Source organism: Haliotis asinina, chromosome 6 (assembly GCF_037392515.1).
Source record: "Haliotis asinina isolate JCU_RB_2024 chromosome 6, JCU_Hal_asi_v2, whole genome shotgun sequence".
NCBI classification, from domain to species: Eukaryota; Metazoa; Mollusca; class Gastropoda; order Lepetellida; family Haliotidae; genus Haliotis; species Haliotis asinina.
The window spans coordinates 29190789-29209421 of record NC_090285.1 but is presented as its reverse complement, the minus strand read 5'-3'; the positions used below and the strand labels follow the sequence as shown (position 1 = coordinate 29209421).

The following is an 18633-nucleotide window of genomic DNA, read 5'->3' as shown; positions in this document are numbered from 1 at the left end:
CAAAGTCTGTGTTGCTTGTGGTGCCCATGGTTAAAAATATAATACAGTGTGACCAGCTCTTTATAGGACAACCAACGCTGGTAGGGGTGAGGACGTTTTATTACTCAGTTTCGAATCCACATGGATTCCACCAACAAAAAAAATGATTTTATAATTACATAATACACCTTCACCTAACAACAATAAAATCTGTCATGTCTCAATTGACATCACTTCCGGTTACAACAGTACAACAAAAACTTCATAATACTGTTATAGTGTCTACTTCCGGACAGCCATGTCCAAATATTTCTACTGACCAAAAACTATGTGGCCAGGCTTTATGATACTTAGTTATTATTATTCAATCTACAATCTTGATCACTACCGCAGAGTACATTGTTTTGTCAGCTACCTTGTTCCTCTTTGTCACTTCCATTAATTACTGTAAATGACATTTATGGCCTTTATTGGTCATCCCCCTTGGCTGTGTCTGTCATCACAACAACTGTAGAACAATTTTTTAGTATTATTGTTTCTCTAGCTGTCCATTGTTGAATCGTTGCTTGTCCATTGTTGTTAAAAACTGTATATATAGGTATGCTCACATCTAGATGTGAGAGATGAGAAGTGAGATGTGAGTGTGGAGAGCGGCATTCCGACTGTCTTTGTGGGGACGACCGCGAGCAGCATTATGCCGCTCGCAGGAAAGGCCCTGGGGTTGAGCTGGAAGTCCACTCACCTCATTCATGTATACTTGTTTGTCATGTCTTGTGAAACCAACTAAAGAAGTTTGAACAACTAAACCATGCCTTCGTCTTCATCAACGTATTCATTCATCATTTCGTCAAAGTATTGCATGTATGTAATTCTCCAGTCATCCTATCCATGAGCCGATCCGAAGTCGACGCACCAACCATATATGGACACGTTGACAACTGGTGTTAGAATCCGGATGGAGTAACTTTTTAGCTTACTCCCGATCTTGAAACCTCTCTATGTGCCTACCATTAACATCATGTATCAAGGATGATTCCCCAAGTTCTACGTCAAAACGAAGAGATTGCAAGCGAACATGGTCCCTCAACACTGCCATCTTGAATGGAGCATCATACAGCAACCACCTAATGGACAACCCACAAGTTAAGGATGGAACAGCAAGATATGACAGACCAAGAAAGTAGGTGCGTCTCTCCCATGGAGATCGTGTATTCATCCAGAAGCCACCTTATGAACATCTTCAACATGAACATTGTGTACAAGACAGATCTTTAGGACTTACTTATCTGTGTGTACTTAAATGAACTGAGTGCAGGATATACAATGTGTTATTGTTGATAAGTGCAACCAGGTATGTTTGATCATAGACCAGTACATTACTACCTTCTTATGTCTATACCATATTGTATTTCGTGCATGTGAACATTGATTACTTATATAGATACAGAATGAAGTCAGAATAGGAATATTGTTTTCTCCAGATACCCATAACCACATTTTTATCATGTGTCAATAGTAAGGCATTAACAGCAAAGCAATATTCAGCATTTCAGAATTTTGAAGTCAGAGTAGAGTTGTTATTAATACTTCTTTATTGGGCATAGCACCCACAATATATGGGCAAGCTCTGTCAACGACACAGGAATAGCCCCCATTGTAGGAGTATTATTTATTTTTATTGGGCATAGCACCCACACTATATGGGCAAGCTCCGTCATAGACACGGGAAGAGCACCCATCATACTTAAAAGGGCAACAGTACCCACAAGTACCGTCTGAGTCACGCGGTAAAGCTAGACTCCTGGTTTCAAATTTCTTAAAGTGAAATATTTGCTGAGATGTTTAATGCATACTTTTATGACGCTAATTGTTATCATTATTTGGTACTGAGCCTCACCACAAAGCCAGACTCAAGATTTGAATATCCTGCTCAGACTTTGAAATATTTCTTGAAACTGTCCGAAGTAGCCAGTACCTGAATGTGAAATGTACATTGCCATGATCCTATTATTATTTTTCTGGTGTCAAATTGACAAGATGATCACTCTCTTACCGTTGATGCATAGATATATTTGCCGCACGGGATGTCAACGACATCAAGAATCACTTTACAGTGATTATGTACTGATTCGCACTGTTGGTATTTGCAAAGCTTCACTCCTATCAGTTTGAACTCAATTTATTTAAGCTTGGGGTCCAAGCTTTACGGAACAGGGGGAAGTTGTTATAGTGTCTACTTCTGGACAGCCATGTCCAAATATTTCTACTGACCAAAAACTATGTGGCCAGGCTTTATGATACTTAGTTATTATTATTCAATCTACAATCTTGATCACTACCGCAGAGTACATTGTTTTGTCAGCTACCTTGTTCCTCTTTGTCACTTCCATTAATTACTGTAAATGACATTTATGGCCTTTATTGGTCATCCCCCTTGGCTGTGTCTGTCATCACAACAACTGTAGAACGAAGTATTATTGTTTCTCTAGCTGTCCATTGTTGAATCGTTGCTTGTCCATTGTTGTTAAAAACTGTATATATAGGTATGCTCACATCTAGATGTGAGAGATGAGAAGTGAGATGTGAGTGTGGAGAGCGGCATTCCGACTGTCTTTGTGGGGACGACCGCGAGCAGCATTATGCCGCTCGCAGGAAAGGCCCTGGGGTTGAGCTGGAAGTCCACTCACCTCATTCATGTATACTTGTTTGTCATGTCTTGTGAAACCAACTAAAGAAGTTTGAACAACTAAACCATGCCTTCGTCTTCATCAACGTATTCATTCATCATTTCGTCAAAGTATTGCATGTATGTAATTCTCCAGTCATCCTATCCATGAGCCGATCCGAAGTCGACGCACCAACCATATATGAACCCGTTGACAATACACTTACGATGGAGTGTATATGATATGTTGTTTAACTCAGTATATGTGTACACTTCTGCAGTTATGACCTGTGTAAATTAGGTGAATAAATGTTGCATGAACCTGGAACAGCTATAATTGTTTATAATTGTTGTGGAACAGTTTACCTGATAGGGGGAGACAGCTAGAAGTTAAAAACCTCTTGACTGGAACATGTAGGGCTTTGTACTGGTAGTCACACTGGGAGTAGTCATAATGGGAATGAAGCCATATTATTATTACTTGGCCTTTGTTCAATATTCTGTATAGCATTGATGTTGTATAATGTAATCAACCCTAAGACACATCAGGCGAGGGATAACTTTACAGCATTAATATGTATGCATAAAATGAGCAATGATGAGTTTGTTATTTCTTTTTCAGCAGCAATGGTTCATTGTAGCCCTTAGTTTAGACAGTGTTCCGTAGAAAAGAATTAAATTTGCTGAGGTAAACAAGCCATCTGGAAAAACTCACCTTTTCGTTTTCCTACAAGGACTGTAGAGATGAAGTGTTTTTTTAGTTTTTCACTGTCACACATTCAAAAAATTTGTGAGACCTTTAGGTCATATGACATAGTGACATATTGAAATGTTAATGTAATAATATTATGAAATGACTGCATTTAAAGGGGCACTGATCCAGAGCAATATCCGTGGACTGGTTGGTGCTTTTGTTTCTGTTTTTCTCCTGTGAGTACCCGGATGATAAAATAGAAACAAATGAAAACACTTTGCAGTTTAATCATCTGCTAGTGGTAAAAACTGTTAGGACTAAAAATAACAATGTACGTCTTAAAGTTTTGCCTTGTAATCCTAATCAGTTTATTATCATATCTGTACGCATTCTGCAACTTAATAAAAAAGCACATTATACTTATAGTGAATATACAACATGACTGTAATATCTAAGCGTAGTGTACATTGCCAATGTGAATCTTTATTTTTCACACACCCAATGTCTGACCTAGTGTATGTTGATGTTAAAAAATGCAAATACCAGTTTTGAAATAGACCAACTTTAAAGCAACAGTTACCTTGTTCATGAATGTATCCATCATTATCCACATAAAAGAACAATATGCCATTTGCAGCTGGCAATAATCCTGCTCCGTGTTATGTCTTTTAACAGTTTAATATGCAAAAAACTGATACATCTTTTCAGGTTTTCACATTGGTGTATACTCTCATTGGTCACCCAGGATATTATACCTGGTAACGAACTGTATGTTGTCCACCACTCTCAGTTAGCCAATATCGAGCAATCAGTCACTTTATTTCAAGGAAGGATGTTGTTTAAACACAGGCACTTTACGACAGGGTGTATTCAGGACAGGTCAGTAAATCTACACACATAGACACTATCTTATGACAAATCCTCCGTGGAAGATGAAAGTAATTAACCAATCAGCTTGCTATCGGTTAATCCTTTGATTAAATGTTGTTCAGCTGATGAGTCATCTTGCTGCACTTCCATTTCTCACATTTCATAACAAGTAAAGCATTGCCACATCAGGCCTTGATTGATAATGTTGAGTATTCACTCCAGACAGTGAAATCCCAAAGGGGAAAGTTTGCTGGGTAATCTGAGTGTTGTTATAAACTGTTTTAACTGACCATCAAATGAATGATAACAAAATAAGGTTTATAGCACCGAATACGGGTTACAGCAAGGGAGAAGTAATCAATGTATTGCATGCAGTTTTAGTTGACTGAAAACACTTATGTGTTGACACTGTTTTGAGAATACAAACAGAACTTTATTGTTACATAAAAAACATAAATAAGCATTTGCTCTGTACTTAGGTGTTACAGTTAATAATTTGCTGGTATAATAATTTACAAACGGTATAAGAAATCCCCTATGAACCAGCAAAATATAACACTGACAAGTCTAAAATATTCAAGAAAATGTAGGGACCAAAGAGCAAGATACAATGATTCACAGTAAAAGTTTCTAGTACAATGCAGCTGAGTCAAGTCTAAAGTAATTGGTCACAAATATATTGTCAACTCACCAAGTCTTGGTTTTCAGTGAGAAACAGTTCTGCTTAATCTTTCACAGCAAGTCATCTTGAATGTACTTATGTAGCAATGTTGTATTAGTCCCACGTTCATATAGATTTGAAATACACCAAGTTACTAATGTAGACTTAACTTAATTAACATTGTTAACTTAATTGATTTTTCATAATTCTAAAGTTGACAATGTTACATAATCGAATATGAAGTGATAACTCTTGCATTGACCCATAATATATATATTATACATAAACCATACAAAAGTAACTGAAGCATTTTTTTCAAGCTGTTGAAAGTTTCATGTTGATTTGAAATGTGATTTTTCAATGCAATTTACATAAGCATTGTGTAAGAAATGTTTGTATTTGATCTCTCTAATTGTTGGATCCAGTGTAATTATCACGTGTATCAATGGTATCTTCCCATTATGACTACTCCCATTCTGACTACTAATTAAAATACACATATAATGGACCACCCCTGCACTTAATAATGTACTGTACGTGTATAGGTGATTATTCCCAGTTTGGAGATCAGTCCTCTACAACCCAAACTAAGGTACTTTGAAAATTTAAACTACAGATTGATTGTTTTGAAAGTACCCAAGCTGTGATAATCCTTCTACTCTGATCAAAGATATAGATACTCATGCTTCATCCACTCTTTCATTTGTTTTGAAAACTGGACATATTTGGAGATCGCTCCTGTACAACCCAAGCTAAGGTAATCCCTCTACTCTGATTAAAAAAATAAAATGTTTTAACTAGCATATTCATCAACAAGTATATATGACCCAGTTACACGTATTTTGGTTTAGCTATGGCTGGTGGTCAGAAAGCAGAGTTTGCTATATCACAGAGAGGAGCCCGACTAGTGTTGCATGCTGGATTTCGGTACAAGTTGAACAAGTCTGGAAATGTGTTGTTCCTAGGTGTAGAAGCAACTTGTCAACAACTGGAGAGTTCAGCGAGTTAGTGACAAGCACAATCACGGGCCCGACAATCCAGCCACAGTTAGACTCATGAGCACACTGCGAAAAAGAGCCAGAGATGAGTCAACACCAATGCCACAAATGTACAATGAAGAGCTCCGCCAACTGCCTGTTGATGCTGCTGCTGTTGCACAACCTCTGTCCAGTGTAAAGTCAGCATTGTATAGACACAGAAGGAAGACAACTCCTGCATTGCCTGAACATCGTAGAGATGTCAACCTTGATGTCAACGGAAGATGGACTACTACATCTGATGGTCGTCGTTTTCTTGCTGTTGAAGACGGAGATGGTGACAAATTGCTGGTGTTTTCTACAGAAAAAGCACTCTCCACGTTACAGCAGGCTGATGTCCTCTTTATGGATGGCACTTTCTATTCGCGTCCAAGACTTTGGCATCAGTTGTACGTGATTCACTCTCTCACTGGCAATACTATGATTCCCTTAGCTTTCTGTCTCATGCCTGATCGTCAACGTACTACCTACTGCAGACTTTTTCATGCGCTGAAGGATGCTGTTTAAAAAACTACTGGCAGACCTCTTCTACCTCTGACAATCCAGGTAGACTTTGAGTACCCTGTTCATAAGGCTGTCTCTGATGAATTCCCTAACACATCTGTTAGAGGGTGTTACTTTCATTACACACAGTGCTTGTGGCGCAAAATTCAGGACCTAGGGCTTGTGACAATGTACAAAGAGAATGATGACTAATCTGAGCTGTTTAGATCTGCAGTAGCCCTTCCCTTTTTACCTCCTGAACTTGTCCAAGACACCTGGCTTGAGGCCATGAACCAAGCACCAGACATCCGGGGATGTGAAGCATTCAAGGACTACGTTTTGAGTGTCTGGGTTGATGACGATGCATGTTTCCCCATTCCTGTGTGGAACCATTCCGAAACAGATGGTCCATGGACAAATAATCACCTCGAGGGTTTTCACCACTTGCTCAACCAGAGCATCAGACACAGTCACCCTAACATTTTTTAATTCATCGAGGCGATCAAGCAAATCAAGGCCACGAATAGAAGATGAATTACCCAGCTGGAGTATGGAGCACCTGCACCACCAAGGAAAAGAATGTACAGAGATTTAGATGCTCGCATCTGTCGCTTGCAGGATCAGCTCCAGAGACAACAGAAGTCACCCATTGAATTTGTTTGGGCAGCAGGCTATGTTGCAAAACAGTTTTTGTAAATACAAATTGTAAACTGAAGAAGAAGAAATGTTGACGCCAGAAGTTTCATTGAGATGTCAATCATTATTCTTAATTCACTTACTATAAGGTGTACATCATGTATAGCTACATATATATCTAAATATAATTACCTATGTAATTAGCTGAGTAAATGTTTATGAACCCGGTACAACTATAGTTGTTTTATGGTGCTGTTGGAACGTATGTGTAAGAGTATGTTGATTAGAAACTTGGAGTAGTCACAATGGGAAGATATTGATTGAACAGTCTACCATTAATGGAGGGGAGAGAGCTAGCAATTAAAAACCACTGGACTGGAATAAGTTGCATATTGGACGGGTAGTCAAACTGGGAGTAGTCATAATGGGAATGAACCGTATCAATGAACTAAGTCTCTATTGATCCATCATCAATAAAAGCCGGATAATATGTCAGTTACGGAATTGATGTACATGCGTATAATCATTCAATCAGACAGCAGTAATGAGATGTTTGAACATCTGTGTCAACCTCAAAATAACAGCGTCTGGCAAAATGCATGTCCAGTTGCGCTGTTGATGAAAGTTTTGTCTCATGACAAATGTAAAACAAACTAATGCGCTGTTTGGACAACCTTTTTTATTGAGTCATGCCCATCATTAATCTTCTGAACCTCATTTGCATTCAAAATAAATATAGGCATGCCCATCTTCATAAATATTTGGGGGGATTCAACTACAAGTGAATACGTTAAAAATAATCAGTATTGTGTCACATTTTGAATTTTATAATACATATACTTGAAATAGGAAATTCATTTGTGAAAATGTGCAGATTGTATTTAAATGTTATCAAACCATTTTGTTTGATGTGCTAGTAGTGTGTGCAAAATGTATATTCAAATAAATACTATCTCTACTCAAAGGTTAGAGTGGGTTATACGGGGTAATAATAATCGGATTGTAGCGCTTTAAGGAAAAAGAAATTTGCCAAAGTGCTTGTTAGTCCTGTGTGTACATTTCAGGCATCCTTACGATTATGTATGTTCATGATACACAAACTTTTTCATGACAGCTAGAGTTGATAAAGCCGAAATCCATCATATTGATTGGTCAACGATCTAGCGAATAATCAGTCTGTATCCAGGCTGTCTAGTGACCAAACATGCTCTTCAGAAATTTAGCCCCCATCACCTGTCATTTCCTCTGTGACAAGTATCTCATGATATGATTGGTCATAGATAACAAATCAGCCACTATAGGTTTTTGCATCTTCAATCGAACAGCCATAGCCAAAGGAGGTGGTTATGACAAAATTCTGATGGATGGGTATTCTGATTTGGGTAGCGATTGAACCCCATTGCTCAATGATCATGCAGACAGACGCAAAGAAGAGACAGTCAAACATTATTACATGGTTTACAGTGAAATAAAATTTATGTTGAGCTACCATATCCAGATTAATCGAAGCTTGTTATCGATAGTAGGGGCACACTGCGAAGTAGGGGCAAGAGCAGATCTGAAGATTGATCTCATGAACACCTGCATGAGAAAACCGCTCGCTCTGTTGACTCTCGCCGAAAAACATGGCATTAATTTCCTTTGCAAGGAATTAAACCATAGAGATTGTGGTGGCGCACGACCCAAACAACTTCCATGCAAGGTCATCCAAGATCTGAGAAACATGAGGACCAAACTCGGCATGGTCAGAGCCGATCTGAGAGACATGCTCAACGTGCCAAAGAAACGTTGGCCAGCATAAAAAAACTGTTGGCCATATACTGGAATGAGCCCTTGCCAGGTTTCGAATTTCCAAGCTAGGAAGTGTGAGGGCTAGACAGGGCATTGTTAACCATTCATGGAGAACTCGCAAACAACATGGGGAAGCTGAACGATGAGCACATCACTAGCAAGAAAATAAAACTCTTCAGGTACAAGATAACCAGGCCATCAAAAACATCATCGAGCAAAAGACTGCACGATCTGGAAGGTGAGAGATGGACCTGCTTCCACTTCCTCGAATCGAGAACAGCTGCAATCACAGATCAGGTGTGTGAGCAATCATCGACTGAGTCTTCCATGAGTACACCATCTGACAGGATCCGAATTTTGTTCCGGGAACAAGCCATCACCATCGCCAGTGTTTTGACTTCTTTAGGGTTAATCGTATTGACCCTGGTCCTAGTGCTGACCAAAAAGGTGGTTGTGATGTCAGAGACTGGATGAAAAGACGCTCTGGGAAGCTTTGGCATGACTGTCTGGCAAAGCCGCTGAATCCCAGCCCAGCATCTTGGACAGCATTGTCCTGGTTGCTGGGCTTCTTGTCGATAATATTCACCTTACACTTACAATATTCTCTCTGTCTGTCTGTGTGTAAGAATTTTTGAATTACCAACTGTGTTTTGTAACAAAGCACTGACATGTACACATGTATATATATTATGTGTTGATGCAAGAGTTATCACTTTATATATATTTGATTAGGTAACACTGTCAACTTAAGATTATGATAAATAGATAGTTACAATTCAGTAATCTTTAAATTAGTAGCTTAATTTATGTCTAAGCTATTTGATCTTGGATGTATAATTATTTGTGTTTACCATATATATGAACATACTCATGCCTAAAAAGTAAATTCAAACTATTTTATTGTGTTTAAACTCTTTGTATGTCCTTGACATTTTCTATATTGTTTCATATTTATTAGGTAGTTGAAGTAAATATAATCATCAGTAACCTCTAGACTATTAAATCTAATTCAGTCAGTGTCCACAGAAAGTATTGAAGTATCCACCCACAAAGAAGAGTACCAGACACTTCCCTCTGTAACAATATCTCATATCTCATAATCCCCTTTCTTGCGGACACATGTTCATTTACAATCGCTGTATAATCAGTGTATGAAATAGCGTCTGTCTGGCGGCCCGCTGCTTGTGTAATAAAAATTTTGGCATGAACATTTGCCCGAACACGGCTGTTCCGAAAGTAAAACATTCCCGGAAAATCTGTGTGGTTTCGACTGAATACATCTTGGTACAAGGCCTGCTCGTGGGACATGCCAAGCTTGAATGTGTCAGAGGCCCTTTGGTAAAAGTTGTGCAGCTCGAGAATTTCTATTGTAACCCTTACTTAAGTATTGAGAAACTGACATCAGTGGGAAGGAAATCATCATTTGGATATTTTGGCGCACACAGCTCCAGTTGAAAATAATTTGTTTGTTCATGTCAGTCACAGCAATATATCACTAGTTCTCACCTAGTGAGGGGGTGATTGACTTGTGGTTTGTTTGTTAGACCAGTTTACTTTGTACCAACTTATGAGGACCGCTTGGGTCATCTGTTAGACACCTAGCTTGAGTCGGAACCTGAGATTTGTCACTGTTTTTATATGAGAAACGTTTTGCTGTTGAGGACTGCTCTGGCTGTGTACCCGTCATCACGTGACGTGTTTGTTAGTGCTATTTCCTGTGTATAACTTTGCAGGGAAAATTTTGTATTCTTATATATGATTGTGTTGTAACAAACCTGTAACCTGTGACAAATACATTTGTTGGCACTTGATATTTGTGTACATGATTTGATGCAACATAATAAACATCTATTGACAGAACCTCCGTGTCATTTATTTGAGTTTGACATGTGCATGAGATTTGTTTGGTCAATGCGAGCCAATCTAGTTCCACCCATATGACTGAGAATTTGTAAGTAAGTATCCAGGGTTAACTCCCCTGACGCGCAGGGATAACGTTTGGGCAAAAACACACAAATTTGGCTTACACTTGCTAGTTACATGGCGGGCTTACAACTTTATTTTATAGCCGGCCCTGTGACCAATACATTTTCCAAGGGTATATATTTGACCATGTCATTGACTTTCAGGAAATATTTCGAAAATAATGTACAATTGTGGTAACTAGATGATGTCTGTATAGTTCATGACCAATGAAGCTGTAACTTACACAGATCAACCTGCCCATCTATCTTGCACTAAATATGACTGGTCTAGGGAATTCTTTCAGCCAATGAATAATGTCATTCTTTTCTGATGGCAGTGACACTGAATGAATTAACAGTGACCACAAAGTCATGGTTTTATTAAATTTGCTTTGGACATGTATAAGTTTACCTCACTACAAGTAATTCATTAATTACTTTTTTTAAACACCTTTTCTCAATTTCCTACATTTGATACAGGGCTGGTTGCATGTTAACAGGCTCGGCAGCATTTTTCAGTTATCAGCCCTGTGGGCTTCCTGTTTTTCTGTAGGAGTTTCATATGCTGGTATAAGTCTATGATAATGGTTACTAAATGGAATCAAAACACTTCCTGTGATCAACACTAAGGTATTGTAATTTAGAAAAGTGATGCCACAGATATGTGTTGCTTGCTGAATAAGTGGTGCTTTCTGGTCAAACAGTCACTCTTTATTTACAGTACTGAAGAGGCCACTTATAATAGACCTATAGTACATTTAGGCGCAGTATAAATATAAAGTAAGTAATATCACATATGTGTTAATGAGGATCTTATATTCATTGCATGGCATTTATTCATTGCAAGGTGTCTTGTGGCTGTTTGTTCTTGGGATGTCATGAGTTTATAGAATTTATCTATTTTGGGGGTTCAAGTAGAAATATTTCTTTATGTATTCTTTTCTGATATTTGCATACAATGGACAAACAAGCAAGAAATGATATTCATCGTCTACCTCTTGATAAGTACGATATTTACACGATCGCTTTTCCCTAAGTGCCTACCCTTTTCTATTAGAAGATCATGGGCACTACATCTGAAATGGGCTAGTGCTGTTCTGAATTTCTTAACATTAATGTCAAGAAGATGTTTTTCTGTAACAATGAATGACTTAAAACAAGAGTAATGGTTTAGCTTATTGTATACAGATAATGAAAAGTGTCACTTTGGAAAATACATATCTTTTAGCCTTTGTGTAAGATCGTATATAAAATGTTCTGGTGCTGTTACGCTTTGCTCTCGCCAGATGTAACGACAGCCTCAAGTCTGAAGTATCTTTCTTACACTAGAGGTCCAGTTTATACCTCTGTCATAAATTATCACCATGTTATAGCATTTTGGGGGAGTCTGGTCTTATCCAGTATTTAATTATGTACTTGTATGTAGCTAAATATATACATAGGATACCTCCCACATTCCTTATAAATTGTGACATTTGGGTTGTTGGAGTTTAACTCCTAAAAATCTTTTGCACGCCAATAGATGTACCTTCTGTATTGTATCATAGATCTCTTGGCCCCATACTTCTGCACCATAGGGTGATCTATTTTTGAAAAAGGTGTCAAAACTAATATTTGGAAGTGGTCTTATGGTTCTTAAAATGCCTATTAAAATCTTTTTAGCTTGTAGTGTGGCTTTGTTGCAGTTCAAGGACCAAGTTAGTTGATTTGTAAAAAGTACACCCAAGTATTTTTAATTTTGTACAACCTCTAATCTTTCACCTTTTGTAAAACCATTTCTCCTGTTTTGATAGTTTTCCTTAATTTTTGCAAGCTATGACCTTTGTCTTATCGATATTTACATTCAATTTCCATTGTTGATGTAGTAATTAAGTTGATTTATTAGATTTTGAAGTTCAGGTACTGTGCTCACAAACATAACGATGACATCTGCATAAAGGAAAGCTTAGTAGTTTCTGTATGCAACTGGATGCCCTCATTACAGTTTTCATGTTTTTGTAGCGATAGTTTGTTGATGAAGAACGAAAACAGAAATGGACCTTACACCAGTGTTACATCAGAAGGAATCAGAGGTTATTATTGTTTTGAACACAAGCCTTTACGTTGTGGTGTATGCAGCATAGTAATTAACCAAATTTAGTACTGCTTTCTTTTTACAAATATATGTGGCACTCGCCGTGAGAAACTACCACTTACCTGCCCCATAAACATGCTCACATGCTATGAGGAGTTGCTTAATTTGCCATGTATACAGTCAGACCTTGTTTATCTGAACACTTCAGTTTTTTATGAACTGGTAGGACAAACAAATCATTCGAATACCTGAATCTGGACCTAGGCAGTTGGCTACATGTGAAAACAAAACAACTAGAAATAACATTGAAACACAACTACATGTACATTCTTTATTCAACATAAGATCTTGCATAACAGAACTTAAATTACATTGGTTAACATAGGTCTTTGATTGTTGACTGTTGACGGACAGAGTTGCTTGAATTTTTAACAACAGCTCCAGGTTTGTGACGTTTAAGTTAAACAGTTGTACTAGCAATCTTGATCAAATGCATGATGACTGACCCCTCCCACCATCTTTATTTATGCTTACCCAATCTAATCAGGACTGTTTCGAGGTAAATTGTAACAAGAAACTTTCATTTTTTGTGAAGAATGTACAGAAACCGAAGTATTCGGATATCTGAAGTTTGGATAAGCGAGGTTTGACTGTGTGCGTCTGTCAGCCCTAATGAGTTAATGAACATTCAAACAAACTTCTTGTTCCAGCTTGAATGATTTGTTACTTGTTATCTACATTGTTTCATATTGCTTGATTGGAATAAAGAAGTGTCCTCTCTGTGTAGTGTTATGTTTTTAATGTAATCCCGATAGTGCAAAAATTGGTGTGATACTGTGCTGAACCAGCTCTTTGGGACATGTTGAGTGAACACTTTTTCTGTAGCAGCAAGAGGCACGCTCACTGAATTGGCCACAATCCATCACTGGAACACTTTTTGATGCATTCATTTATTTCAGTCTGTAAATGAAGATAATACTTTTATGTTATGACTTTGGACAAAGTTCGCAGGAATAATCATGACAGCATCTGAAAAAACGTATTCAAACATCATTTTTCCTCTTTACAGAAATGATCAAAAAGATCAAGTGAAATATGGGGAGTTCTTGTGGAGATGTTGCAATGATATCAAAGCTGTCAAGCTTGCAGGATATGCTGGACTAAAACAGTAAGTAGAATTAAATTTTCATTGTTTCATTGCAAAGGACCCATTCTGTACTCAGACAAAATACACTCGAGGCATCTTTTAGAATGACTGAATTCATTGGCAGTGTCAAAAGACTATATGCCTTACTTCCTTGCATGACACAAATATATCTAGCCATCCTATTGCTGAACATAACTGAAACTGGAGTTTTGGTTTTGTAGGAAAGCAGTGGCTATTATTATAACACTTTGATGACCAGGGATTTACGGAACATGAATTCCTGCATCCTATGCACATATAAACTGACAGTGGATGCAACAACATTAATTAGTCCATTTTTTTTCATATTTTGATCAAGTAACAATAAGTAGTCACTGAGTCTGCTACTAGCCAGATTATCATATCATTTGCAATTTAATTGCTGCAACAATGTGGTGATCATGATACACAATACAATAACAGTAACTGAATTGCAACAATATTACAACGTAGTATTAATAATAATATTCCAGGACACCTGAAAATTAAGAGAAGGACTTGAGATAAATCCCTGGATGATTAAGGAAAGCAAATTTCAGTTTCTGTACAACAAAGTGTTTGGAATCAGAACACAATGGTTTCTTCCATAGTTTGGCTTGTTTCAGTATTGCAGATGGTGTGTGTCTTCCTTTCTTGCTCTTCCATAAACTGGAAAGATGTTGCTTCAGTTGTGCAACATTTCCTTTACAGGACAGATATCAGGCTTGATATCATGTTTAATCATGTCTCTTGTTCACAGAGCTGAAACATTGACACACATTTTACCAAAGACACCATAAAACTGACTGAACCAACTTAATGTTCACTGATATTACCAATTCCATCTAGGAAGGGAATGTTAGTTGGTACTGAGTTTTAGCTGAGACTTTCACAACGCACTAATACTGTTGCCAGACTTACAGAACCCATCTTTGACCAGATGCACCAGTTTGACTATGTAGAAAATGTGATTAACCTCTGAACTCAAGCATACAAATGTTTGAAATCTGTTTTGGTTCAGGTGGTTGGTTGATATTTGTCAGGTTCAATTTGTCTCTTTCACACACTGCCTCTGAAACCAAATACTTTCAAGACTGCCTTTGAAAAAACATCTGCATTGACCCTCAATATTCCTACATCAATAAGGCTTATATTTTCTTAGTTTGATACTAGAGCTGGTCTGATCAACTACACTTCAGACATGCATAATTCGTCAAACTGATAGCGCTAGCCCCTGTCACAACTGTTACTTTGCATTTCCATTACCCTTTTTCTTTGGTTACAATAGCAAGTACAATCAAGTGGTATGGTTTTTCCAAGATGGCATTGTGACATTGGGCCAATGTTAACATCCAACATCTTTTGGGTAAATGAAACATCTATCATAGCAAAATACTAAGGTCATTTTTCTTGGGTTATCCTTAAAGGAAATAGCATGCTGATTGTCCTTGAAAGTGGGTACAGTATTAACAGAGCTAGTAATGTACATTTCAGAATTAACAATCAATTGGATATATTTCATTTATTCCTGACAAGTGGCAGACACATATGTTGTAACATATTGCAAAATGCAAAAAATATCCACTAAAAATTAAACATTGGAAAACACAGAGCATGTTGACACAATTGCACCCTTTTATTGAGGATGAGTACACAACACAAGAATGGGTTCACTGACAAGTTCACCTAGTCAAACGTTTGTGCACGCTGTATTACTGTAGGTAAGACAAGTTTTTAGGACCAACAATAGCAGCCTGTGGTAGGGTGTTAGCTTATCTATTTGTTACACTCTTGTCAAACCTTTTCTCAGGAGGTAGAAAAACAACATTGTATTTTTATGCATGGACCAATTTGACCTGTCACCAATGAAGTTTTGTGCTATTTTCACTGCAAAAGCAGTTTCTTGACAAGTGATCATTCAGCTGCAACAAATGTGACTTTTGGTGAAGCAAAATACGTATGCATGTCCATTTTCAGTCAACAAGTCTTCATTTCATGATGTGAGTAGACACAACAGGTTAGTGATTGCTGTGAATTGAAGTTATAAATATCAGAGGGACACATGATTTCACTTCAGTTAATAAATATATTTTTTTTAACCTTATGAATAAAATTACCGCCTCGATGATGAAAAAATTAAACAATAGTGATCTTTATGATATCAAACTTAAAACAGACACATGTTCCAACATACACAGCAAAAATAACTTAGTTTCCGTTTTTCCGGAAACCCAATGGATACTGGGTAATGTAGGTTTCCGCTGGGTTTCAGTACATGGAAACACACAGTGAGAGTTTCCGTATAGTTTACAAAACTGAAACTAACAAGTCTTAGTTTCCATCATGTTTCTGCGACTCTTTAGGAGTTTCCACTTGGTTTCAGTTCGTTGAAACATTCATAGTAAGAAGAACCTAGTGGATACTAGGTAATGTAGGTTTCCGCTAGGTTTCTGTACCCGGAAACAGAGAAAAAAACACACAAAAAAAGGCGTATTTGAACCGACAAGCTTAGCTTGGTGCTGTTCCATTGTGGACTAAATTTACATACTGTTACATTTGCAAAATAGTTTCGAAAGACAATAACAAAGCAAAAATAATAAGATTTCGAGATTTCCGGAAACCTACATGAAAAATGTCAGTTAAGTAAAATTTATGTCAAATCATATAAGTTCATGGAAACTATTGTTGTAGCTTTACGTTTCCTGTCGATGGTTTCCATTAGTGAGATCTTGAATGAAACGATTGTAGAAAATAAATGTGACTGCATATGCATAGACCAGAGACCAACATTAAACTGCCTATGTGCTTGGTGATCTCAGTGTTTCTGTACACCAGAATTCAAATAGAGGACATTGTCACATAAAATAATATTAACTTCAGGACAACGGAAACCTAATTCAAAGAGCATGGAAACTTAAGATTCTACGTACTCAGTCTCTTTTAGGTTTTGTTTGGGAAACTTAGGAAAAATCTTAAGCTTAGGAATTACAGAGTAAGGCGCCATTGGGTTTCAGTTTCCATTTGTGATATTTCTCAACGTGGTACATACTGATATACAGTAACTGGGAGTGGTCAGGCACATTACACATAACTGTACCAAAAAGAACAATATGTTCGTGAACATTCTGGGGCAGAATTATATTTTGTACAGCAACATAATACAAGACACAACAAATCTGTTTTAGTGAATTTATATAATTTGTTCTAGGGTACATAAAATATAAGTGAATCATATTTCACACACATTTGCCCCAGCTGTAACTTGTCTGTCTCGCCTAGAAGAACTTCCCGATGAAAAGAAAGTTGAAATGCAATGACTTTTTATAATGTTATTACAAGAAAAATGAAAACAAAACATAGATATCAAACTTAAAACAAGCTAACGTTAACCATTAGGTTATTACCTTGTTCGAGGAATGTACCCATCAATATTCACATGAAAGAGTCCAAGGACATGCTATTCACCTGCAGCTGACAAAAAACCTGTTCCGTGTCATGTGCCCTTTTTTAGGTTTTTTTTTTTTTTTGCATTGGTGTATCTTCTCAATGAACACCTGACAATTTAGTGGGGGCTTGTTGTGACAAGGTATTAACTGGCTCTTAACCCCAGCAGCTATTACTGTCTGCAGCTGACAGTGAACTGTGTTGAATGATGGGTTTTTTTTTCTTTCTACCTTAAAGGTGTCATGTATCATGTGTGAATAGTATATGCATTGTTCAGTTTTTTTTGTGTATTAGAGAAATGGTCACGAAAATGCGAGTATCATGTATGCCATGTATCATGTTCGTATGATGTTTTTATATTATATTTTAAAGGGATCAAGTATCATGTGTGAATGTTATATGCTGTGGTACAATACATTTCAGAACAGGCTGTTCTTAATCCTTTGTTAACCACCCCACCCCACCCCCCTCCACCTTAGTCAGTTAGCTACGGGTGACTGATTCACACCCTGAAACAAAAGGCAGGCAGACAAATCCGCTGTGCAAGATAAAAGTAATAAATCAATTAGATTGTTATCGGTTAATCCTTTCATCCATGTTTGTGTTTTTAACCTAGTTGATAATTCCTTTTGGTGTTCCTCCAACCTGACATTACACAACATGCAATACATGAGACCTTTAGTTACAACTTTGAATAGTTAGTGCAGACATCAGAAATGCTAAATGGGAATCATTGTCAGGCAATTTCGGCATCACAACCAGACTACATCCATCGATACTATTATATTTATTTAATGCCTGCCAAGGAAGACCAGTCCCTGTGTCCGCCACGGCTGATGGAGCAGGCACTGCTCACCTATCAGCCAGACTACGTAACCGGAAGCGCTTGATTAGGAATGAATAAGGCCTCGCGAGATGTGATGTCATTGTGAAAACAAACAATTTACTTAAACACATATTGCAGTTATCACTGGCTAGAGTGCAGTTTACCGGGCGCGCGACCCGGGACTGCTGAGCGCTCGCTAATGAGCGCGCTGTAGAGCTACTGAACTGTCTCACTTTACCGCGCTGATGTATCCTTAGGGTTAGGGACCCCCCTTCTAGATCCTTAGGGTTAGGGACCCCACTTCTAGATCCTTAGGGTTAGGGACCCCCGCTTCTAGATCCTTA

At 37.7% G+C, this 18633-nt stretch overlaps 1 protein-coding gene across 2 annotated transcripts in view; it reads left to right on the top strand.

The window, feature by feature from the left end:
- LOC137288066 (EF-hand calcium-binding domain-containing protein 6-like) overlaps positions 1 to 18633 on the top strand; it is a 244859-nt gene that overhangs the window by 40061 nt on the left and 186165 nt on the right. The window contains exon 6 of one of the 2 annotated variants that reach the window (XM_067820444.1): positions 13924 to 14022. The exons of the other annotated variant lie outside the window; for it this stretch is intronic. Coding sequence (XP_067676545.1) covers positions 13924 to 14022 — 99 coding nt within the window. The remainder of the gene's footprint in view (positions 1 to 13923; positions 14023 to 18633) is intronic. 2 annotated transcript variants of the gene reach the window in all.